The sequence below is a fragment of the Lepus europaeus genome, chromosome 9 (genome assembly GCF_033115175.1).
Source record: "Lepus europaeus isolate LE1 chromosome 9, mLepTim1.pri, whole genome shotgun sequence".
In the NCBI taxonomy this organism is placed as follows: Eukaryota; Metazoa; Chordata; class Mammalia; order Lagomorpha; family Leporidae; genus Lepus; species Lepus europaeus.
The window spans coordinates 22,495,050-22,520,892 of NC_084835.1; the positions used below are offsets into that span (position 1 = coordinate 22,495,050).

The window sequence follows — 25,843 nt, forward strand, 5'->3', positions numbered from 1 at the left end:
CCTAAAAAAGACGCTCACATGGGAAGCCAGGGCTGCAGGCAGCAGCTTAACATGTTATACCACAGAGTCAGTCCCAAGATAAATCTTAATAATGAGCAAATAATCTGTGGGACTTAGTATTCAAAGCTTTTTTGTACAATGTTTCTTATTTTGTTTAAAAGTCTATTGGTGGGGCCAGCACTGCGGCTCACTAGGCTAACCATCCGCCTGCGGCGCCGGCACCCCGGGTTCTAGTCCCAGTTAGGGGACTGGTTTTGTCCCAGGCTCCTCTTCCAGTCCAGCTCTCTGCTGTGGACCAGGGGGGACAGTGGAGGATGGCCCAAGTGCTTGGGTCCTGCACCCGCATAGGAGACCAGGAGGAAGCACCCGGCTCCTGGCTTTAGATCAGTGCAGCACGCCGGCTGGAGCAGCCATTTGGGGGGTGAACCAACAGAGGGAAGACCTTTCTCTCTGTCTCTCTCTCATTAACTGCCTGTCAGGAAAAAAAAAAAAAGTCTATTGGTGGGACCAGTGCTGTGGCGTAGCAGGTTAAGCCACCGCCTGCAGTGCCAGCATCCCATATGAGTACCAGTTCAAGTCCTGGCTGCTCCACTTCCAATCCAGCTTTCTGCTATGGCCTGGAAAAGCAAAAGTCCTTGGGCCCCTGCACCCACTTCAGATCAGCACAACTCTGGCCATTACAGCCATCTGAGAAGTGAACCAGCAGATGGAAGACCTCTCTCTCTCTCTTTCTCTCTCTCTCTGTGCCTCTCTGTAACTCTGCCTTTCAAATAAATAAATCTTCAAAAAAAAAAATAAAAGTCTACTGGTTAGATATAAAATCCATGAGACATGAGTATATCAGTTCATAACCAAAAAACTTACCATCCTCTTGTGAGGAGGGATATGGATAAATATGGTGGGAAGCCTTTGACTTCTCATCAGTAAATGTCCCCTGGAAAGCAAACGAACAAAAAATCTTAAGTAGAAAATAGATGGCAAACACATATGAGATGCTAGACATAAATTCCTGAAGATTTTGAGAGCACAGTTTCACTTTTTTTTAAGACTACAGGGGTGAGTGAGGGTCCGGTGCCATGGCTCACTTGATTAATCCTTCGCCTGCAGTGCCAGCATCCCATATGGGCACAGGGTTCTAGTCCCAGTTGCTCCTCTTCCAGTCCAGCTCTCTGCTGTGGCCCAGGAGGGCAGTGGAGGATGGCCCAAGTGCTTGGGCCCCTGCACCCACATGGGAGACTGGGGGGAGGCACCTTGCTTCTGGCTTTGGATCGGTGCAGCGCCGGCCGTTGAGGCCATTTGAGGGGTGAACCAAGGGAAGGAAGACCTTTCTCTCTCTCTCTCTAATTCTACCTGTCCAAAAAAAAAAAAAAAAAGACTACAGGGGTGGGCACTATGGCACAGAGGCTAAGCTTCCGCATGCGATGCTGGCACCCCATATGGTTGCAAGTTCTTGTCCCGGCTGCTCTTCTTCTGAGCCAGCTCTCTGTTTATGGCCTGGGAAAGTAGCAGAAGAGGGCCCAAGCAAATGGTCCCCTACACTGGCGTGGGAGACCTGGAAGTGGCTCCTGATCACCCAGCTCTGCCGCTGTGGCCATTTGGGGAGAGAACCAGAGGATGGAAGACATTTCCAACTGTACCTCCCTCTCTCTATAACTCTGCCTCACACACACAAAAAAAAAGACTATTACGTTAGTCAAGAAAAGGAAGACTAACAACAAAACCATAAAACCATCTATAGAGTATATACTGCTATACAGAAAAGTAACAAGAATGATTCAGCTAATTCTCCTAATTCTCAAAGAATCAGAGTACCCTTATAATTAATTTTTAAAACTACTCCAAAATAATCACAAATTTTCACAATATTTTCAGTGAACCAACAACACCGGTGTGCAGGCTTGAGACATTTAAACTTGGAAGCCATACAGAACAAAATGTGCACATTCCATAAATCATAAAATGAATTTAAGTCTAAGGGGGCTGCTGTGCTGAGGCTCAGCAGGTTGAGCCACCACCTACAGCTCCGGCATTACACATAGGTGTCAGTTTCAGTTTCAGCTGCTTCACTTCCTGTTTTTAGTTTATTTTATTGGGGCCGGTGCCATGGCGCAGGCTAATCCTCCGCCTGTAGCACCGGCATCCCATATGGGCACCAGGCTCTGGTCCCAGCTGCTCCTCTTCCATCCCAGCTCTCTGCTATGGCCTGGGAAAGCAGTAGAAGATAGCCCAAGTCCTTGGGCTCCTGCACCCACGTGGGAGACCCGTAAGAAGCTCCTGGCTCCTGGCTGTGGATCAGCGCAGATCCAGCTGTTGCAGCCATCTGGAGAGTGCACCAACAGAAGGAAGACCTTTCTCTCTGTCTCTCCCTCTCACTGTCTGTAACTCTACCTCTCAAATAAATAAAATCTTTTTAAAAAATGTATTTTATTTATTTGAAAGACAGAGTTATAGAGAGAGCCCCAAGCTGCTTCACTTCCAATCCAGCTCCCTGCTGGTGCTCCTGAGATGGTAGCAGAACAAGCCCAGAATTCTTGGGACCCTATATCCATGTCACAGACTTTGACGAAGCTCCTGGCTCCAGCTTGGCCTAGCACTGGCCATCAAAGCCATTTAGGGAGTGAACCAGAAGATGGAAGATTGTCTCTCTTTACCTCTGCCTTTCAAATAAATACATATAAAAGTCTTAAAAAAAAAAAATGAGGTGTAAGTAGCACCTTAATTCTCTGAATTTGGCCTTTGACGATGAATATTTCCTAATTATTACAGTCAGAAAAACACAGTAATTGTGTTTCACCTGGAAGGACTGCTAAAGTTCAGAGAGCTTAAACTACTCATAAATGAATTGGCTAATTCATTAGGGAAGGAATTCTGTCACTATAATGGTTCAATATAGATAAGGCTGAAAAGGCGGTGTCAATATCCAGTGAGTGTGAGGAAGCAAACAGAGTAACACACTGCTGCAAAACTTGGCCAAAGGGGTCAGTCAGAAGCCTGGGTTTGAAACCTCAGAGTTTCGGGTCGGCGCTGTGGTGTAGCAGGTTAACACCCTGGCCTGAAGCGCCAGCATCTCATATGGGCGCCGGTTTGAGACCCAGCTGCTCCTCTTCTGATCCAGTTATCTGCTGTAGCCTGGGAAAGCAGGCGCGTGGGAGACCCAGAAGAAACTCTTGGCTCCTGACTTCAGATCGGCGCTGCTCCAGCAGTTGTGGACAATTGGGGAGAGAACCATTGCATGGAAAACCTCTCTCTCTCTCTGCATCTCCTCTCTCTGTGTAACTCTTTCAAATAAATAAATAAATCTTAAAAAATAAATAAATAAAATCAACCTCTTTAAAAAAAAAAAGAAACCTCAGTGCTGTCATTTACTACTTGGATGATACTGGAACAGTGTTTTTTGACTTACTTTCTTCAGAGACATGGAATAATAACAGTACAGACATCTGTTAAGACCCAGTTAATACATACAATGAGCTAATAATAGTGACAAATAAGATCATTTTGAGTTTTTAATGCATCTAAGATGCTTGGGAGTAGGTATCTGGCCTAGCAGTTGGTACTCCAACACTCTACACAGCAGTGCCTGCACATAATCCCATATTCCTGCTGATGTGCATCCCGGGAGGCAGAAGTACAGACTGAAGTACTGGGGTGCCTATCATTCACAGAGGAGACAAGATTTAGGGTTATGGAAAATTCCCAACAACTGGTTTAGGCTAGCTAAACTCTGGCATTTGGGGAGTCAAACGGTGGATGGGCGCTCTCTTTCAAATAAATGAAATTTAAATTGGGTGGGTAAAGGCCTAGTCATCAGTATTTAGTAATGGTATTATTATTATTAGCTCTTAAGGCCTCTTCGTTAGCAATCTATGAAAATAGTCCAACTTGGCTGGTGCCGCGGCTCACTAGGCTAATCCTCCCGCCTGCGGCACCGGCATTCTGGGTTCTAGTCCCAGCTGCTCCTCTTCCAGTCCATCTCTCTGCTGTGGCCTGGGAAGGCAGTGGAGGATTGGGCCCTGCACCCATTTGGGAGACCAGGAAGAAGCACCTGGCTCCTGGCTTCAGATCAGCGCAGCGTGCCAGCTGTGGTGGCCATTTTGGGGGGGTGAACCAATGGAAGGAAGACTTTTCTCTGTCTCTCTCTCTCACTGTCTAACTCTGCCTGTCCAAAAAAAAAAAAAAAAAAAGCCCAACTTAACATCCTTCTGCAGGATATCCCTAGAAAACCATCATAGGCTTCATTTCTTAGGAAATATGATAATTATAAATATTCAACATAAACTGTAGGAAAACAAACTCTTCACCACATGATTCAGTAGCAGGAAGAGCAGATAATTTCAGCTGGAAGGCAAGGACCAGCAAATTAATCTATTTGATTAATATATAAACTACACTAATAACATACATTTCAAAAGAGAAAAAGAAGATTAGGTGATCTGTACTAAGTCATAATTATTAATAAAAAGAAGGAACAATTCTCAGACTGCCTGATATGACAACACAGTTATATTACTATTCTCTCTGGCAGGGATGTCATGTAAGAATAGAAGAGAAAGACTATACTAAATCTGTAATTTAAGCAGTATCAGAAATGTTCACTTTCACACAGTTTAAGATATTTCACTAAGTGCTAAAACATTATTTAACTGGCCATCTCTTCCATCAAGTACAAGCATTTTATAAGGCTTCCTGACCAACCTCAATCGGTGTAACTCTGTCACACAAGTGTTTCACAGAATTTTCTTCTACCTGAGCTTCCACAGCTAGTTCAACAAATGACAAGTTTGGTCACAGTTTGACATATGTAACCAAACCTAAATGCAGTAAATACCCAGAAGTCTAAATCTCTATTTAAGTGAAAGACAAAAGAATAAGATGTAGAAATATAATATCTGTACAATGTGAATCAACACAAAATAAAGTTATGAGAAAAGCAGAATTTTTTCAGTTTTTTAAAACTACATTTATAAACAGAATACATAAATGTGGGTGGGGAGGGGGCACATTAAGGTAACATTTGATCTCCTCCTACCAATAACTATTTATTAACTCTCTAAGTCTATGAGCTCTGTAATGCAGAATATACTGGGCTCTCTTTATTTCTAGGTGAGTACATTTTACAATAAGATTTATGACTAGAAACCAATAACCATATCATATGTCATTCTGGGTTAAAAACAGTGAAGAGAAAAAAACCTGCTGTTGTTAAGAACTCTAAGAGGGGCCAACACTATGGCGTACTAGGTTAAGTGTCTGCCTGGGGCACTGGCATCCATATGGGTGCTGGTTCCTGACCCAGCTGCTCCTCTTGCGATCCAGCTCTCTGCTAATAGCTTGGGAAAGCAACAGAAGATTGCCTGATTGCTTGGGCCCCTGAACCAACGTGAGCGACTCAGAAGCTTCTAGCCCCAGCCACTGTAGCCATCTGGGGAACGAACAAGCAGATGGAAAACATCTCTCTCTCTCTCTCTAGTTCTGACTTTACCAAGAAAACAAAAAACAAAACCAAAAACCCCTTCACACACAGAGAGACAACATTCTTCTAAGGAAAATATATATTACAATCCAAAGACATTATAACTGACACTGACTAAAGGTTTACTACTACCCAAGACTTCTGAAGTGACCAAGTTTATTACCTGATGCCGTTTGATGATATCTTTCAACTTGTTAGCCAACTTCAGGTCAATGTCTGGAATGAGGTAGATGTTGGGTCTGGTCAGACAATTGTTCTGAAGAAGAAATAAGACTTTGAAATTCGCGAAATTCACATTATTTATACATTACCCTAATGACAAAAGTAAGTGCTCCAATTCATAGTTTTTAAACCGGTAAGATGTAAAAAAATCTAAGTGGACAGCCCCTGGCACTGGCCCCTCCATTTTTTTTTTCTTTTTAATTAATTTCATTTATTTATTTGAAAGGTAGAATTAAACAAAGTGAGGGAGAAGGAGAAAAAGGTCTTCCATCCACTGGTTCACTCCCCAAATAGCTGCTATGGCTGGAGCTGGGCAGATCTGAAGCCAAGAGTCATCTGCTTCTTCGAGATCTCCCATGTGGGTGCGGGAGGCCAAGCACTCATGTCATCATCTATTGCTTTCCCAGGCCATAGCAGAGAACTGGATCGGAAGAAAAGCAGCCAGGATGAGAACTGGCATGTCCACATGGGATGCTGGCATTGCAGGTGGAAGCTTAGCCTATAATGCCAAAGCGCTGGCCCCTCCATTTCTCAAAAATAGCAATGATTTCGCAAAAATAGCAGGTTAAGCTGCTGCCTGCAATGCTGTACCCAATGTGGGCTCTGGTTCAAGTCCCAGCTGTTCCACTTACATCCCACATCCCTGCTTATGTACTTGGGAAAGCAGGGTGAGGACGGCCCAAGTATCTGGGCCCCTGACGCCCACATGGGAGAACTGAATGGAGTTAGGCTCCTATCTTTAGCCTGGCCCAGCCCTGGCCACTGAAAGCATTTAGGGAGTGAGCAGATGTAAGATTTCTGTCGCTCGCTCTCTCTCAAACTCTGTATTTCAAATAAATAATCTTTTTAAAAATAGCCATAACAGGCTGGCGCCATGGCTCTCTTGGCTAATCCTCCGCCTGCAGCGCCGGTACCCCGGGTTCTAGTCCCGGTTGCTCTTCTTCCAGTCCAGCTCTCTGCTGTGGCCTGGGAGGGCAATGGAGGATGGCCCAAGTGCTTGGGCCCTGCACCCATATGGGAGACCGGGAGGAAGCACCTGGCTCCTGGCTTCACATCGGCCCAGCGCCAGCTGTGGCGGCCACTAGGGAAGTGAACCAATGGAAGGAAGACCTTTCTCTAACTCTGCTTGTCAAAAAAAAAAAAAAAAAAAAAAAAAAAAGCCATATAAAACACATATATATATATATTTTTTTTTTACATTTTTTTTAACTTTTATTTAATGAATATAAATTTCCAGTGTACAGCTTATGGATTACAATGGCTTCCCCCTCCCATAACTTCCCTCCCACCCGCAACCCTCCCCTCTCCCGCTCCCTCTCCCCTTCCAATCACATCAAGATTCATTTTCAATTCTCTTTATATACAGAAGATCAATTTAGTATAAAGATTTCAACAGTTTGCACCCACATAGAAACACAAAGTGAAACATACTGTTTGAGTACTAGTTATAGCATTAAATCAAAATGTACAGCACATTAAGGACAGAGATCCCACATGAGGAGCAAGTGCACAGTGGATCCTGTTGTTGACCCAACAAATTGACACTCTAGTTTATGGTGCCAGTAACCACCCTAGGCTGTCGTCATGAGTTGCCAAGGCTATGGAAGCCTTCCAAGTTTGCCGATATATGACCTTGTCTAAATAAAACACATATATTAACTCCAAAGCTATGACCAAAACTCTGCCAACAAAACACATCATTTTTCTTCCCTAGTGAAAGTCCATGAATCAAATGACTTTCACACATTAAATAACTGATAATTTCTAAAAGTTTTTCCAACCTATCTTTCTGCAGAATGGTGATGGTTAGTTCAGTGATCACTACAAATATACCATCAATAAAAATATTAGCAAACACGAAGACAGAAATTAACATTCTCTCTTCCAGGTTACAATGTAATTAGGGAAGCAAGATCCACATTTACTGTACCACCACAGAGCAAATCCAAAGACAATGATTTTATAATAAAGTGACCAGGATGAAAGTGGTCTTATCAAGTGAAATGATGGCAATTCAAATAAGTAAGTTTAATTTTAAAAAAATTTCTTCAAAAATTTCAAGTCATCTTAAAATGAACCTGTGTACCTGTAAAAATAGAACAATAATTTCAGAGCATTTTCCTCTATTTGATCTTTTGGCAATCTAATTAACCCAACTGCAGAACTGAAAGTCTATTAAAGAAAAAAAAATTGTAATAACCTAACTTTGAGTTACCTGCACCAATGTTTTTTCAATGTTCATAAACATTTCCACATTACGATCCATTCGAGATGGATTCTGTAGGTCAAACCTTCGCCTAAAATAGAAGAAAATCATTAGTAAGTTTGTCTCTTCCCTTAAAAAACACAAGTGAAAACTTGGTTTCAAAATTCAAAACAAGTGAGTCAGAAATATTTGGAAACTGAAATAGCACTACAGAATGTCTCAGGGTATTCCCACAGCAATGTAAGAATAGAGTATCGGGCTGCCGTTGTGACGTATCAGGTCAAGCTGCAGCCTGCAACACCAGCAACCCATATGGTTGCCAGTTCATGCATTCACTGCTCCACATCCAATCCAGCTCCCTGCTAATGGCCTGGAAAAAGCAGCAGAAGATAGCATAAGTGTCTGGGACATTGCCACCCATGTGGGAGACCTGTAAGAAGTTCTGGATCCTTGCTTGGGATTGGCTCAGCTCCAGCTGTTGTGGCCATTTGGGGAGTGAATGAGCAGATGGAAGATCACTCTAATTCTGACTTTCAAAATAAATGAATTTTTTCAAAAAAAAAGAAAACACTGGGCCTGGTGCTGTAGCATGGTGCTGTAGCCTGATGCTGAGGCACCAGCATCCTATATGGGCACCAGTTCCAGTCCTGGCTGCTTCACTTCCAATCCAGCTTCCTGCTAATGGCCTAAGAAAGCAGTGGAAGATGGCCCAAAGGCTTGGGACCCTGCACCATGTAGGAGCAATCAGAAGAAGTTCTTGGCTCCCGGCTTCAGATCTGCCCAGTTGCAGCCACTGCAGCCATTTGGGGTGTGAACCAGAGGATGGAAGACCTCTCTATCTCTCCCTGTCTAACTCTAACCAGTGCTCATATAGGATGTCAGCACCCCAGGCAGTGGCTCCATCCACTGTGCCACAGCACTGGCTAAAGGTTATCCAATTTATTTATGCTTAAAAATCACTTGTTCATACTCAACACTGTCTACGTTCTCCAAAACAATGAAAAGCATCTTGTGTATTTAAATCTGTTACAGTTCTAAGATACATGATTTTTTTTTTTTTTTTTTGACAGGCAGAGTGGACAGAGAGAGGGAGAGACAGAGAGAAAGGTCTTCCTTTTGCCATTGGTTCACCCTCCAATGGCCGCTGTGGCCGGCACACCACCGGCCGATCCGTAGGCAGGAGCCAGGTGCTTCTCCTGGTCTCCCATGGGGTGCAGGGCCCAAGCACTTGGGCCATCCTCCTCTGCACTCCCGGGCCACAGCAGAGAGCTGGACTGGAAGAGGGGCAACCGGGACAGAATCCAGCGTCCCGACCAGGACTAGAACCCGGTGTGCCAGCGTTGCAAGGCAGAGGATTAGTCTATTGAGCCACAGCGCCGGCCTAAGATACATGATTTAAACAGACAAAATTTTTTCAAATAAAATTTCTAACTGGCGAAAAGAATAGAGATTATCCTCTAAGCTGTGGCCCTAAGGCAACAGAGAATATCTCAAACTTTAGTACAAATAAGGGATAATAGCAATAACATTTATGATCTGTGTAAGATAAGACACAAGTGCCCATCTTTCTTCCACAGGAAGTTTAAAAGGTGGGGCTTGCATCCCGTATCAGAGGGGCTAGTATAAGTCCTGGCTGCCCCGCTTCTGATCCAGCACTCCCTACTAATATGCCTGGGAAGGCAATGAAAGCGCACAGGTCCTTGTCACCCATGTATGGGACCTGGATGGAATTCTGGTTTCTTAGATGGAGCCTGACCCAGACCCAGCTGATGAGGTCATTTGAGGAATGAACCAGAGGACTCTCTCTCAAGCTCATCCTTTCTCTCTCATTCAAATAAATCAGGGAAGGCAGGTAGGCAGGAAGAAAAGAAAATAGTCCAAGGGGCACGCCAAAGGGTCAGGGTTATGGAGATGGTTACATCCGCCAAGACGTGGAGATGCACAGAGTACTTTAACTGACAAACTCCACAAATCAAGAGAATCACGCATTTTCCCTGGCACTATGTAACATGGGAATGTCCAGGTAAAATCTACAAATATTGAGTTACTACCATATATTACCGTAAAAGTACTGGGAATTGCAGAGAAAACTAGTTTGCATTTTTTCCTGAAGATGATTTAATGTAGGAGCTATTATAAAAGCTACAAGGAGTATCTTTTTTAAAGATTTATTTATTGGGGCCAGCGCTGTGCTAAAGCCACTGCCTATAGTGCCAGCTTCCTATATGGAGCAGCTGGGACTGGAACCCACACCCATATAGGATGCCAGCATTGCAGGCGGCAGCTTTACCCACTATGCCATAGCACTGGCCCCTCAAATAAATAATTTATATACCAAAAAAAAAAAAAAAACCAGATTTATTTATTTATTTGAAAGGCAGAGCTACAAAGAGAGAAAGAGACAGAGAAAGAGAGCAAGAAAGATCTTCCATGCACTGGTTCACTCCCTACGTGGCTGAACAACCAGAGCTGGGCCGATCTGAAGCCAGGAGGAGCCAGGAGTTTCCTCAGGGTCCCCCATGTGGGTGCAGGGGCCCAAGCACTTGGGCCATCTTCCCCTGCTTTCCCAGGTGCATTGGCAGGGAGTTAGATTTTAGCGGAGCAGCTGAGACTCAAGCCCATCATGCCACAGTGCTGGCCACAAAATGGAGTATCTTAAATCATGGGATGGAAAAGAATATCTATCCTTGAGAAAAGCACATGACTACACAACAGTACAGGTAGCATCTGCCGTAACTGAATGAATCTTACATCACACATGCCAGGATACCTAAAGAACAGCAAGACCATAGGTACCAAAATGGGGAAAATCGGGCCTCTAAAGCTACTAAAGGATGATTATTCCTCAGCACCATAATTAATCTCCTACTGTTTATTTCTTTATTCCATCAAACATGACCAGACACAAATACAAAGTGTTTGATAAATATTTTGCCTACTAGAAACTAACTAACTAACTCTCTCTCTCTCTCTCTCTTAGGAGATAATATAAAAATATTTAGTATTTCTTTGGGAACTGATTGCACCATGATTCCACAAATGCTGAGCATACTGTTCTTAATAAATACTATGAATGATTAATAAACAGTAGCTGAATGGTGCTTTTAGAAAACGCTCTTTAGAGGGCGGCGCCGCGGCTCAATAAGCTAATCCTCCGCCTGCGGCGCCGGCACACCGGGTTCTAGTCCCTATGAGGGCGCCCAGGAGGAAGCACCTGGCTCCTGGCTTCGGATCAGCACGGTGTTTGGGCCTCAGCGCGCCGGCCACAGCGGCCATTGGGGGTGAACCAACGGAAAAGGAAGACCTTTCTGTCTCTCTCTCTGCCTGTCAAAAAAAAAAAAAGAAAAAGAAAAAGCTCTTCAAAAATTAGGAAAACTGGTGCCGGTGCTATGGCACAGGCGGTTAACACCCTTGCCTGAAGCGCCAGCATCCCATATAGGTGCTGGTTTGAGACCCGGCTGCTTCACTTCTAATCCAGCTCTCTGTGGCCCGGGAAAGCAGTCGAGGATGGCCCAAGTTCTTGGGGCCCCTGCACCCGCGTGGGAGACCCAGAAGCTCCTGGCTCCTGGGTTCAGAATGATGCGGCTCCGGCTGTTGCAGCCAATTGGGGAGTGAACAATCGGATGAAAGACCTTCCCCCCCAACCCCCCGCCCTCTCCTCTGTGTAATTCTTTCAAATAAATAAATAAATACTTTTTTTTAAAATATGAGGAAAACTTAGGCCGGCGCCGCGGCTCACTAGGCTAATCCTCCGCCTTGCGGCGCCGGCACACAGGGTTCTAGTCCCGGTCGGGGCACCAACCCTGTCCTGGTTGCCCCTCTTCCAGGCCAGCTCTCTGCTGTGGCCAGGGAGTGCAGTGGAGGATGGCCCAGGTCCTTGGGCCCTGCACCCCATGGGAGACCAGGATAAGCCCCTGGCTCCTGCCATCGGATCAGCGCGGTGCGCCGGCCGCAGCGCGCCTACTGTGGCGGCCATTGGAGGGTGAACCAACGGCAAAAGGAAGACCTTTCTCTCTGTCTCTCTCTCACTGTCCACTCTGCCTATCAAAAAGAAAAAAAATTAAAAAAAATAAAAAAAAAAGAGGAAAACTTAAAACACTCTCTAATGATTCTTTAGCACATTCCATGAACCTGCTCATGTTCTCAACACCACCATAAGCTCTTTACCTCTGTTTGTCATCTCAGCATCCCTTTTCCTGTACATGAGGTCAGTATTTCTAAACAGCTTCCCAATGTTTCTTTGATGGATATCTACCTCCTTAAATAAACAATTCTTGGGTCCAGCATTATGGCATAGCAAGTTAAGCTGCCTTTGATATGGGACCCCACAAGCGCACCAGTTCTAGACTCGACTGCTCTATTTTCGATCCGGATCCCTGATAATGCACCTGGGAAAAGCAGCAGAGGATGGCCCAAGTGCTTGGGTTCCTACACCCACGTGGAGGCCCTGGAAGAAGTTCCAGGATCCTGGCTTCAGCCTCGTCCAGATCAAGCCAATGTATACATTTGGGAAGTAAACAAGTAGATCAAAGAACTCTCCCTTTCCACTTCTTCCTCCCAAATCTGCCTTTCAATTAAACAAATATTTGTAAGATAAAACAAACATTGACCCTGTTTTCCTAAATTTACTCAAAGCCATCTGTTTATCTTTTTTTTTTTTTTTTAACAGATAGAGTTAGTGAGAGAGACAGAGAGAAAGGTCTTCCTTCTGTTGCTTCACCCCTCAAATGGCCCCAACAGCCAGCGCTGCACCAATCCGAAGCCAGGAGCCAGGAGCTTCTTCTGGTCTCCCATGCGGGTGCAGGGGCCCAAGCACTTAGGCCATCCTCCACTGCCGTCCCGGGCAACAGCAGAGAGCTGGACTGGAAGAGGAGCAACCGGGACTAGATCCAGAGCCCATATGGGATGCTGGCGACGCATGCAGAGGATTAACCAAGTGAGCCATGGTGCAGGCCCCGATCTGTTTATCTTTACTTAAAATCTTTCTCCCAAATCTAAATTTACCTAAATGTTCAACTCAACTGCAACTTTCTGGTGGTTATCTTGGCCCATTCCTAATCATTATTATAAAGGTAAATTCTGGTAAACTCTAATGATTGTTTCTTTACATTTCTTATTTTAACACCTACCTTGTTTTCACTCCATTTAAATTTTCTTAAAAGATTTATTTACTTATTTGAAAGGCAGAATTACAGAGAAGCAGAGGCAAAGAAAGAGGTCTTCCATCTGCTGGTTCACTCCCCAAATGGCCGCAAAGGATGGAGCTGGGCCAATCCGCAGCCAGGAGCTTGGAATTTCCTCCAGGTCTCCCAAGTGGGTGCAATGCCCCAAGGACTTGGGTCATGTTCTACTGCTTTCCCAGGACACAGCAGAGAGCTTCATCAGAAACGGAGCAGCTGAGACTTGAACCGGTGCCCATATGGATGCTAGCACTGCAGGTAGTGGCTTTACCTGCTACACCACAGAGCTGGCCCCAGTTCTTTCTAATTTATTTATTTATGTATTTTCACTTATTTGAAAGGTAGAGTCAGAAATCTCCCAACCACTGGTTCACTTCCCAGGTACCCCCCTAATATCCAATTCTGCAATATACCAAAGTCAGAAGCTGGGAACTCAACCAGATTTCCCATGTGCCTGGCAGAGATCTAAGTACTTGAGCCATTGTACGCTGCCTCTCAGAGTGCACCATTAAGAGGAAGTTGGATCAGAAGCAGAGCCAGGATTTGAACCCAGGGACACTAATAAAGGATACAGGCATTCCAAGTAGCATCTTTTTTTAAAAAAAATTTCTTTTGAAGGTTTACTTATTGACTTGCAAGAGAGAGAGATATCTATCAATATAGAAAAATCTATCACGAGAAAGAGAGATCGATCTTCCACCCACTATTCACTCTCCAAATAGCTTCAACAGCCAGGACTGAACCAGGCCCCTGCCAGAAACCTGGAACTCCATCCAGGTTTCCCATGGGGTGGCAGAGGCCCATCTTCCACTGCCTCCCAGGCACACTGGTACGGAGCTGGATAGGAAGATCACAGTCAAGACTCAAACTGGCGCCCATATGGAATGCCAGCATCGGAGGCAGAGACCCAAGGAATAGGCTTGTAAAAATTTTTGCTTTGTAAACTTAGTGGTTACCAGAATGAGTGATTTTATGAATAGAACAAGAAATTGGTAATTACCAAGGTTGAGGGAAAATATATACAACTTTTTCATTTTTCTGCTAATACAAGATTAAAATGTCCCCTAAAGCAAATGAAATTAAAAAGAAATTAAGCAAAGGGAACAATAAAGCACCAAAATCAGCAATTTACAATAGAATTTAATATAGCTTTTTTTTAACTTATTTATTTATTCAAGAGGCAGAATTACAGACATAAAGAGAGCGAGAGGTCTTCTATCTGCTGATTCACTCCACAAATGGCTCCAACAGCAGAAGTCAGGCCAATCCAAAGCCAGGAGCCAAATGGGTCTTCTGGGTCTCCCACAAGGATACAGAGGCCCAAACACTTGGGCCATCTTGCACTGCTTTCCCAGACCATCAGCAGGGAGTTGGATCAGAAGTGTAGTAGCCAGACACAAACTGGCACCAGTATGGAATGCGGGCACCACAGACAGAGGCTTAACCTACTATGCCACAGCATAAGCCCCTTTATTACACCTTTTAAAATGTCATTTAAGGGACTGGCACTATGGCACAGTCGGTTAAAGCCCTGGCCTTAGGCTCCAGCATCCCATATGGGCACCGGTTCTAGTCCTGGTTGCTCCTCTTCCGATCCAGCTCTCTGTTATAGCCTGGGAAAGCAGTAGAAGATGGCTCAAGTCCTTGGGCCCCTGCATCCACATGGGAGACTGGAAGGAAGTTCCTGGCTCCTGGCTATGGATCAGCGCAGCTGCGGCCACTGCAGCCATCTGGAGAGAGAACCAGTGGATGGAAGACCTCTCTCTCTGTCTCTACCTCTCTCTGTAACTCTTTCAAATAAATAAATTGTATCTTAAAAAATTTGTTTGGAAAAATAAAACTGAAAGTACAAAATAAAACTATTTTTAAAAAATGTCATTTAAAGGTACCCAGAACCTTATCTTTAGCCCATATTTTCCTGTGTTTTAAAATGTCTCCTTTTTCAAATCTGAGGAAGGGGTAGGTTAGAAGCTACAAGCGGCCGGCGCTGTGGCTTAACAAGCTAATCCTCTGCCTTGTGGTACCAGCACACCGGGTTCTAGTCCCGGTTGGGGTGCCGGATTCTATCCCGGTTGCCCCTCTTCCAGGCCAGCTCTCTGCTATGGCCCAGGAAGGCAGTGGAGGATAGCCCAAGTGCTTGGGCCCTGCACCCGCATGGGAGACCAGGAGAAGCACCTGGCTCCTGCCATTGGAACAGCGCGGTGCGCAGGCTGCAGCGCGCCAGCCACAGCGGCCATTGGAGGGTGAACCAACGGCAAAAGGAAGACCTTTCTCTCTGTCTCTCTCTCACTGTCCACTCTGCCTGTGAAAAAAAAAAAAAAAGAAGGCCAGTTTCAGCTGACAGCCTCCCGGTATTCCTCAGTGCAACATGGGAGTCATGGAATTGTGACTCTTTATAAAACAGGGGTCATGGCGTTCAAAGGCTTCTGGCATCAGAAGAACTATACCTAGAGATAAATCATTTTCAGATTTACTTACAAAAAAGCCTACTAATTATTCATAGAAAAACTGCTTCTTCAATAAATGATTCAAGTAACAAGTCTGAGGAGTGGTACTGCTGCATAGCGGGTAAAGCTGCCAGCTGCAGTGCCAGCATCCCATATGGGCGCTGGTTCAAGTCCCAGCTGCTCCATTTCCAATCCAGCTCTCTGCTGTGGCCTGGGAAAGCAGTAGAAGATGGTCCAAGTCTTTGGGCTCCTGCCCCAGAGGTTGGACCCAGAAAAAACCGCACGCTCCTGGCTTCAGATCAGCCCAGCTCTGGCTTTTGCGGAAATTTGGGTAGTGAACCAGTGGATGGAAGACTCCCTCCAACTCTCTCTCTGCCTCTAACTCTTTCAAATAAACAAATATCTTAAAAAAAAAAAAAAAAAAAAAAAAAACACATAAAAAGTCTGATGGGAATTACCTCTATTAGAAATCTGAGATCTAATTTGAAAGTGGTCATTAAACAAAATATAGTTGGCTGGATGTTATCTGAGAATGAAGATAAAGGATAAATGAATCTATTAATAGAAAAAGAAACAAGAATTTATCCCCCGGAGGTCAGCATAGCTCAAAACGTTGAGCCACCATCTGCGACGTTGGCATCCATATGGGTACTGGTTCGTGTTCCAGCTGCCCTATTTTCAATCTAGCTTCCTGTTAATGTGTCTGGGAAACCAGTGGAAGATGGCCCTAGTCCTTAGGCCCCTGCACCCACATGGGAGACAGGATGAAACTCCTGGCTCCTGGCTTTGGCCTGGCTCAGCCCTGGCTGTTGCAGCCATTCGGGGAGTGAACCAGCAAAATGGAACATCACTTTCTCTTCCTCTTTTTATAACTCTGCCTTTCAAATAAATAAATAAATCTTTAAAAAAATTTATTCTGGGCGGGCATTTATTGTAGATGTTAAGGTATCACTTGGGATGCCTGAATCCCTTAATGTAGTACCTGGGTTTGAATCCCAATTCCACTTCTGATGCCATCTTCATACCTGAGGAAGCACCAAATGAAGACTCAGAAACTTAAGTCCCTGCCACTAACATGGGAGACCTAGACTAAGATTTGGGCTTCTGGCGTCAACATGGCCCAGCCCTAGCTGTTGCAGGCATTTTGGGGAGTAACCAGTAGATTGTACATTCTTTCAAACACATAAATTTAAAAAAATTTTTAAACAAATTTCATTCTTCCTTGCAAATTATTAAGTTTCACTTTACAAAAGTATTAATAAATGAGAAAATGACACAGTAACACTTTTTTTTTTTTAATTAATTTCTTTTTTGACAGGCAGAGTGGATAGTGAGAGAGAGACAGAGAGAAAGGTCTTCATTTTTGCCGTTGGTTCACCCTCCAATGGCCGCTGCAGCCGGCGCATCGTGCTGATCCGAAGCCAGGAGCCAGGTGCATTTCTCTAATTAGCATGGTAAGCATCTTTTCATGTGCTTATTGGAGATTTGTATATCTTCTTTGGAAAATTGTTCAGATGGTCCTTTTTTTCCCCCCCCCACAGGCAGAGTGGATAGTGAGAGAGACAGAGAGAAAGGTCTTCCTTTTTGCTGTTGGTTCACCCTCCAATGGCCGCTGCAGCTGGCGCATCGTGCTGATCCGAAGCCAGGAGCCAGGTGCTTCTCCTGGTCTCCCATGCGGTGCAGGGCCCAAGGACTTGGGCCATCCTCCACTGCCTTCCCGGGCCATAGCAGAGAGCTGGCCTGGAAGAGGGGCAACCGGGATAGAATCCGGCGCCCTGACCCAGTGTGCCGGCGCCGCAAGGCGGAGGATTAGCCTGTTAAGCCACGGCGCCGGCCACAGTAACACTTTTAAACAGCAAGCAATAATCTATACAACACTGAAGATCTGTATTTATTAGAACACATTCCTTTCATTCATTTATCTGAGAGACAGAAAGACAGCTGCTATAGCTGGTTCACTCCTCAAATGCCCACAATGTCCTACTGGAGTCATGATTCCGGCACTCAATCCAGGTTTCCTACATGGGTGGAGATTCTTGTACCATCACCACCTCCCAGGTCTACATTGGCAGAAACCTGGAATCAGCAGTTGGAGCCAGGTAGCAGACACTGGTTTCCCACGTGGGTACAGGGGCTCAAGCACTCGAGCCATCTTGCACTGCTTTCCCAGAACAAAGGTAGAGAGGTGGATAGAAAGAGGAGTAGCCAAGACATGAATGGGCACACATATGGGATACTGGTGCCACAGGCAGGGGCTTAGCCTAGTATGCCATAGCTCTGGCCCCAAATAAAGCAATCTTTAAAAAGAAGAGAGAGGGCCAGTAATGTGGTACAGTAGGCTAATCCTCAGTCTGTGGCACCAGCATCCCATATGGCCGCCGATTCTAGTCCTGGCTGCTCCTCTTCCGATCCAGCTCTCTACTGTGGCCTGGGAAAGCAGAAGATGACCCAAGCACTTCGGCTCCTGCACCTTCTTGACAGGAAGAGTGGACAGTGAGAGGGAGAGAGACAGAAAGAAAGGTCTTCCTTTGCCGTTGGTTCACCTTCCAATGGCCGACGCGGCCGGCATGCTGCGGCCGGCGCACCGTGCTGATCCGAGGGCAGGAGCCAGGCGCTTCTCCTGGTCTCCCATGCGGGTGCAGGGCCCAAGCACTTGGGCCATCCTCCACTGCACTCCCGGGCCACAGCAGAGAGCTGGCCTGGAAGAGGGGCAGCTGGGACAGAACCCGGCACCCCGACCGGGACTAGAACCTGGTGTGCCGGCGCCGCAAGGCGGAGGATTAGCCAATTGAGCCGCGGCGCCGGCCCCCATCTAATTTACTTTTTAGCATTTCCTATTTCCTAATAAATGTTATAAAAGATATATATTTCCCTCTAAGGACTCCTTCAGGTGTGTTTCACTAGGATGGAAGACCCAGAGTTCAAGAATAAAAAGGAAGAAATAGTACCAGGAGATACAGGGCTAGAAAAGGGAAGAAGAGCAAAACAAGAGAACAGCAGCAGAGATTCTCAACATTATCTCCACCGCAGACACAGTCAAAGAGCCATATTTTCCTGAGCCAGATCCTTTATGCTGCGTCCTGATAGCAAACCTGATAACTCTCTTCAAAGGCTAGTTCAACAGAACACTCAACACTCTATCTATTGGTTTCATATAAAATGTACATTGTAAGTTGACAGTACACATTATATCTTTCATGAGTCTACCACTGAACTGCTAATACATACCTTATCCATTATCTGTATATAATCATAGCTAAGAAAAAAAACTTGCCCTATAAATTAAATCATTATTGGTATGCTTCTTGGATGAAGGAACAAAGTAAATTAGTATTGTTGGTAAAATACTATGTACTTTGCCCTTAATCATAACGTGCTTCCGAATTTAACACCACACAAAGAAATGAGATTTAACATATCAAAATACAAATAAATGTAAAAACTTACCATCCCTGCTCATTTTTATACTTGTATGCAGCCCCAAGAATGTGACACAACGTGCCTCCAGCTTTGAAATCCATGAAACACTTTGCCTAAAAATGATACAGATTATACTTAAGTGCAGATTCCCACAAAATTATTCATGTCTGAATGCTAAGTGCTATAAACTCACAAATAAAAACGGATAATGTAATAACCTTCTAAAATACTTTCTTCAACAAGTAAAAAGAAATTTTTTTAGGGGCCAGTGCTCTGGCGCAGTGGGTTAAAGCCCTGGCCTGAAGCACTGGCATCCCATATGGGCACCAGTTCTAGTCCCAGCTGCTCCACTTCTGATCCAGCTCTCTGCTATGGCCTGGGAAAGCAGTCGAGGATGGCCCAACCCCTCGGGCCCCTGCACCCGCATGGGAGACCTGGAAGAAGCTCCTGGATCCTGGATTCAGATCGGCACAGCTCCGGCCATTGCAGCCAATTGGGGAGTGAACCAGCGGATGGAAGACTCCCCCCCCCCACACCTCGTGTAACTCTTTCAAAATAAATTTTATTTTAAAAAATAAAAAAAATATATTTTTAATGATTTATTTACTTGAAAGGCAGAGTTAAAGAGAACACTGCAGAGAGGCTGATGCCATGGCTCACTTGGTTCATCCTCCGCCTGTGGTGCCAGCATCCCATATGGGCACCGGGTTCTAGTCCTGGTTGCTCCTCTTCCAGTCCAGCTCTCTGCTGTGGCCCGGGATGGCAGTGGAGGATGGCCCAGGTGTTTGGGCCCCTGCACCCGCGTGGGAGACCAGGAGGAAGCACCTGGCTCCTGGCTTCAGACTGGCATAACTCTGGCTGTGCGGCCATTTTGGGACGGCCATTTTGGGGAGTGAACCAACGGAAGGAAGATGTTTCTGTCTCTCTCTCTCTCACTGTCTAACTCTGTCAAATAAATAAAAAAAAAATGTTTTTTAAGATTATTTATTAGAAAGTCAAGAGTTACACAGAGAGGAGAGGCAGAAAGAGAGAGAGAGACAGAGAGAAAGGTCTTCCATCAGCTGGTTCCTAGATGGCCCCAACGGCTGGAGCTGCGTGGATCCAAAGCCAGGAGCCAGGAGCCAGGAGTTCATCCAGGTCTCCCACACAGGAGCAGGGACCCAAGGATGTGGGCCATCTTCTACTGCTTTACAGGCCATAGCAGAGAGCTAGATCAGAAGAGAAGCAGCCAAGACTTGAACCAGCGCCCATATGGTATGCCAGTGCCAAAGGCTGTGGCTTTAAGCGGCTGCGCCACAGTGCCAGCCCCTGGCTCCTGGCTTAGATCAGCACAGCTCTGGCTGTTGCAACCATCTGAAGAGGGAACCAGCAGATGAAAGTCTTCTCTCTCTGTGCCTCTCTAACTCTTTCAAATACGTAAAATAAATCTTAAAAAAAAAAAAAAAAAAAAAAAAAAAAAAAAAAAAAACAAGACTAGAGGCCGACGTTGTGACACAGTAGGTGAAGCCCCAACCTGTAGCACTGGCATCCCACATGAGCACTGGCTCAAGTCCTGGGTGCACCGCTTCTGATACAGGTCCCTGGAAAGCAGTGGAGGATGTAGTACTTGAGTCCCTGCATGCATGTGGGAGACATGTAAGAATCTCCTGGCTGGGCCGGCGCCATGGCTTAACAGGCTAATCCTCCGCCTTGCGGCGCTGGCACACCGGGTTCTAGTCCTGGTTGGGGTGCCGGATTCTATCCCGGCTGCCCCTCTTCCAGGCCAGCTCTCTGCTGTGGCCCGGGAGTGCAGAGGAGGATGGCCCAAGTCCTTGGGCCCTGCACCCGCGTGGGAGACCAGGAGAAGCACCTGGCTCTTGGCTTCGGATCAGCGAGATGCGCCGGCCACAGCGGCCATTGGAGAGTGAACCAGCGGCAAAAGGAAGACCTTTCTCTCTGTCTCTCTCACTATCCACTCTGCCTGTCAAAAAAAAAAAAAAAAAAAGAATCTCCTGGCTGTGAATGGTCCCAGCTCCAGCCATTGCAGCCTTTCACAGAGTGAACCAGCATATGGAAGACCTCGTTCTCTCTCTGCTTCTGCCTCTCTATAACTCTGCCTTTCAAATAAATCTTTTTTAAAAAATTCTTTAAAAATACAAATATGGTAATTCCTAGCATGGAAAGCTAGACAGGCAAGGGCCCCTTAACTTATTTCCCCATTCAATCTCAATCCCATTCACTCCCCCATCACATCCACTCCCAACAGTAAAGAGTGCTTTTTTTTTTTTTTTTTTTTGACAGGCAGAGTTAGACAGTGAGAGAGACAGAGACAGAGAAAAAGGTCTTCCTTCCATCGGTTCATCCCCCCAAATGGCTGCTACGGGCGGTGCGCTGCGCCGATCCAAAGCCAGGAGCCAGGTGCTTCCTGCTGGTCTCCCATGCGGGTGCGGGGCCCAAGCACTTGGGCCATCCTCCACTGCCTTCCTGGGCCACAGCAGAGAACTGGACTGGAAGAGGAGCAACTGGGACAGAATCCAGCGCCTCAACCGGGACTAGATCCCTGGGTGCCGGTGCCGCAGGTGGAGGATTAGCCTAGTGAGCCACGGCAACGGCCAAAAGCTCTTATTCTTAAAGGTTCCCCAAAGGAAAAGCAATGAGTACACTTTTCCTGACTAGTGTATGAAAATCTAAAGAACAGAAAGTCAATGGCAGGGGGAAGCATAGTGAGTAAAGCTGCCACCTGCAGTGCCAGCATCCCATATGGACACCGGTTCCGAGTCCTGGCTGCTCTACTTCTGATCCAGCTCTCTGCTATGACCTGGGAAAGCAGTGGAAGACAGCCCAAGTGCTTGGGCCCCTGCACCCATGTGGGAGACCTGGAACAACCTCCTGGCTCCAGGCTTCAGATCGGCCCAGCTCAGCAGTTGTGGCCAATTGGCGAGTGAACCAGTGGATGGAAGACCTCTCTCTCTGCTCTCCTTCTGTGTGTAACTCTTTCAAATAAACAAATAAACCCTAAAAAAAAAAAAAGCCAACGGAGTAGCAAAAGTTGAACCTTCCAGAGCCAATGAGATGCTGCCTTGTGTATCTCAGCAGCTGCACCCTTCAATTAAAGACTCTTGAGAGCCAAGGACAGCTCTAAGAGGCTGCCAGCTGTGTTATTCTTGCCTAACAAAATTCAAAATTTGGGGCCGACACTGTGGCACAGCAGGTTAAAGCCCTGGCCTGAGGCGCTGGCATCCCATATTGGCGCTGGTTCTAGTCCCAGCAGCTCCACTTCCGATCCAGTTCTCTGCTATGACCTGGGATAGCAGGAGAAGATGGCCCAAGTCCTTGGGCCCCTGCACCCACGTGGAAACCTGGAAGAAGCTCCTGGCTCCTGGCTTTGGATCGGCACAGCTCCGGACCTGGCAGCCATCTGGGAGTGAACCAGCAGATGGAAGACCTATCTCTAACTCTTTCAAATAAAAATAAAATAAAATAATTCAAAATTTAAACTAATCTTATCATGGATGTGTCTAAGGATATTTATAGTCCACATAAAATTCTGCTGAGCTCAATGGAAAATGGAAAAGATAAACCTTCTACCATATTGCACAGTGTTCTCCACTTGTGCCATGGTATCCTTGTCTTTATCTCTGACTAACCATTAGAGAAAATGTAGCACTAGCAATTGGTAATGAGGACAGTGTGTTTTGATGAGGAGTATATACACTTTCTTTTAAAAAGATTTATTTATTTATTTGAAAGAATCACAGAGAGTCGGGGGGAGGGGTAGAGGGACAGGGAAAGGGAGGGAAGGAGAGGGAAGGAGAGGGAGAGAGAGGGGGAGAGAGGGGGAGAGAGGAGGGGAGAGAAGGAGAGAGGGAGAGAAGGAGGTCTTCCATTTACTGGTTTACACCCCAGATGGCCACCAATGGCCAGAGATGAGCCATTCTGAAGCCAGGAGCTTCTTCTGGGTCTCCGACGCGGGAAGGGGCCCAAGGATTTGGGCCATCTTCTGCTGCTTTCCCAGGCCATAGCAGAGAGCAAGATGGGAAGTGGAGAAGCCAGGACTTGAACTGGTGCCCATATGGCTTGCCTGCACTGCAGGCGGTGGCTTTACCTACTATGCCACAGCACTGGCCCCAGGAGTATATACACTTAAAATACAAAGCTTAGGCCTATCTAACAGTAAACCAAGGTATCTAAAAATGGATTTGAAGAAGTAAATGAAGAAAACAGCATGGTGGCTGAAGCCAGAAGCTTCATTTGGGTCTTCCACAGGGGTGTCAGGAGCCCAAACACTTGGGCCATCTTGCACTGTTTTCCCCAGGCACATCAGTAGGGAACTGGACGGGAAATAGAGCTCCCAGGACACAAACTGGCATACCTATGGGATGCCTATGTGGCAGGTAGTGTTTAACTCACCATGCCACAATGCCAGCCCTAATTTTTATTTATTTATTTGAAAAGCAGAGACAGGCAGACAGAGATATCCACTGGTTTACTTTCAAAATGTCCACACAGTCAGTTCTGGGCCAGGCCAAAGCAAGGAGTCCCAAACTCAACCCAGGTCTCCCACTGGAGTGGCAGGGACCCAAGTACTTGAGTCATCATTTGCTGACTTTCAGGATGTGCATTAGCAGAAACTGATTCTGGAAATGGAGACAGGACTAGAACTCAAGAAGTACCATATGGAACACAGACATCCCAAGCAAGATTTTAACTGATCTATCAAATGCCACCCCCAACAACTTAATTATTTTAATTGCTACAGGAGATATACTGGTCTTTTATTATTTATTTGTTTGAAAGGCAGAGACACAGAGGTGTACCATTTCTGGTTCATTTTCCATATGATCACAGAGCCAGGAACTCCAAGTTCCCCACATGGATAGCAGCCATACAACAACTTGAGGCCGGCGCCGCGGCTCACTAGGCTAATCCTCCGCCTTGCGGCGCCGGCACACAGGGTTCTAGTCCCGGTCGGGGCACTGATCCTGTCCCGGTTGCTCCTCTTCCAGGCCAGCTCTCTGCTGTGGCCAGGGAGTGCAGTGGAGGATGGCCCAAGTGCTTGGGCCCTGCACCCCATGGGAGACCAGGAGAAGCACTTGGCTCCTGCCATCGGATCAGCGCAGTGCGCCGGCCGCAGCGCGCCTACCACGGCAGCCATTGGAGGGTGAACCAACGGCAAAAGGAAGACCTTTCTCTCTGTCTCTCTCTCACTGTCCACTCTGCCTGTCAAAAAAAAAAAAAAAAAAAAAAAAAAAAAAAAAACAACTTGAGCTATGACCTGCTGCCTCCCAGGGTGCACATTAGAAGGAAGCTGGAAACATAACAAAGCTGTGCTGGTGAAGATGGCATTGTGCCACAGCAGCTTAAGCTTGAATGCAGGTTCAAGTCCTGGCTGCTCTACTTACCAGCTCCCTGCTTATGCCCCTGGAAAAGCAGTGAAAGATGGCTCAAGTGCTTGGGCCCGTGTCGTTCACATGGGAAACCCAGAAGTTGTTTCTGGCTCCTGGCATCAGTCTAGGCCATCCTGGACTATTGCGCCCATTTGGCGAGTGAACCAGCAGATGGAAGATATGTGTATGTGTCTCCTGTTCTCTCTAACTCTGCCTTTAAAATAAATAAACAGGAGCCAGTGTTGTGGCATAGTGGGTAAAGCCATTGCTTGCAACGCCACCATTCCATATGGGAGCCAGTTAGAGACCCAGCTGCTTCAATTTTGATCCAGCTCCCTGCTAATGGCCTGGGAAAGCAGGGGAAGATGGCCCAAGTGCTTGGGCCCCTGCACTCACATGGGACACCTGAAGAAGCTCCTGGCTCCTGGCTCCAGACAGGTCTATCTCCAGCTGTTGCAGCCATTTGTGTGTGAGCCAGTGTCCTGAAGATCTCTCTCTCTCTCTCTGTAACTCTAACTTTCAAATAAGTAAATAAATCTATCTTAAAAAACCAAAAAAATGGAAAAAAAAAAAAAAAAAAGCAGAGCTGGGACTTGAACCCAGGTACTCCAATATGAGTTACAGGGCCTCCTAAATGGCTCCTTAACTGCTACACTAAACATATACCACTAAAGTTATATAAAATCTTAAAATTAACACTTTAATCAGGGGTGATCACTGTTATAATAGTCTCATTCTTGGCTAGGATAAAATGTATTATTGCAGATACCAAGTTTGAGAACTTATCAGAACACACTTTTCATGTACTACTTCATTTATTCCTAACAATCCTATAAAGCTGATTCTTTTCACTCCATTTTACAAATGAGAAAATTATTCCTGACTCCAGCATTTTGACAACTAAACAACCAAAAAAATGCTTTTACAAACACCTCAAAATGTCAGGTAAGTCTAACATTATTTTAAATGAGGTTGAATTCCTAGAAAGCAAGTTAATTCAAGTACAAAAAATCGAATGGGGAAAAAAATGTCATAAGTGATAATCTCTGAGGTCAACACTGCAACACTCAGGTGACAACGTGTGATGGAAATAATGAGACTCATCACACAAGAAAGTTAGCATAGACAACCTACAGGTGAGAATTGTGCTGTACAAGGACAAGAAATCAGAACTCGAACCAAAGCAAAAGAGAGCGTTTAATTACCACCTCACGTCCATAAAGTCAAGGGTCTCATAGGAGGCACAATTAGGGAGAAAATGGGCTAGAAAAAAATATCTACCTACCAACGGCTAAGCAGGAAAGACAGCTCCCACCACAAGATAATCTGCATTTGGAACATAATCCTAACCATTTGGTCTAGGAAACCCATGACAATTTAACAAAAAGTGATCGAGAGCCAGCATTCAGCCTAAAGGTTAGGATGTTCCTCTCCTATATTGGAACACCTAGGTTTGCTTCTCAGCTCAGGATCCTGACTCCAGTTTCCTGCTAAAGCAGATCCTGGGAGGCAATGACAATGGATTTCTG

At 45.7% G+C, this 25,843-nt stretch overlaps 1 protein-coding gene across 1 annotated transcript in view; it reads right to left on the bottom strand.

Moving 5' to 3' along the window:
- The window catches only part of SMARCC1 (SWI/SNF related, matrix associated, actin dependent regulator of chromatin subfamily c member 1), a 155,869-nt gene that overhangs the window by 121,380 nt on the left and 8,646 nt on the right, over nt 1–25,843 (bottom strand). Inside the window, exons 3-6 of the mRNA XM_062200743.1 lie at nt 18,976–19,061; nt 7,911–7,992; nt 5,637–5,729; nt 865–934 (exon numbers count right to left, since the gene is read on the bottom strand). Of these exons, the coding sequence (XP_062056727.1) occupies nt 865–934; nt 5,637–5,729; nt 7,911–7,992; nt 18,976–19,061 (331 nt within the window). The remainder of the gene's footprint in view (nt 1–864; nt 935–5,636; nt 5,730–7,910; nt 7,993–18,975; nt 19,062–25,843) is intronic.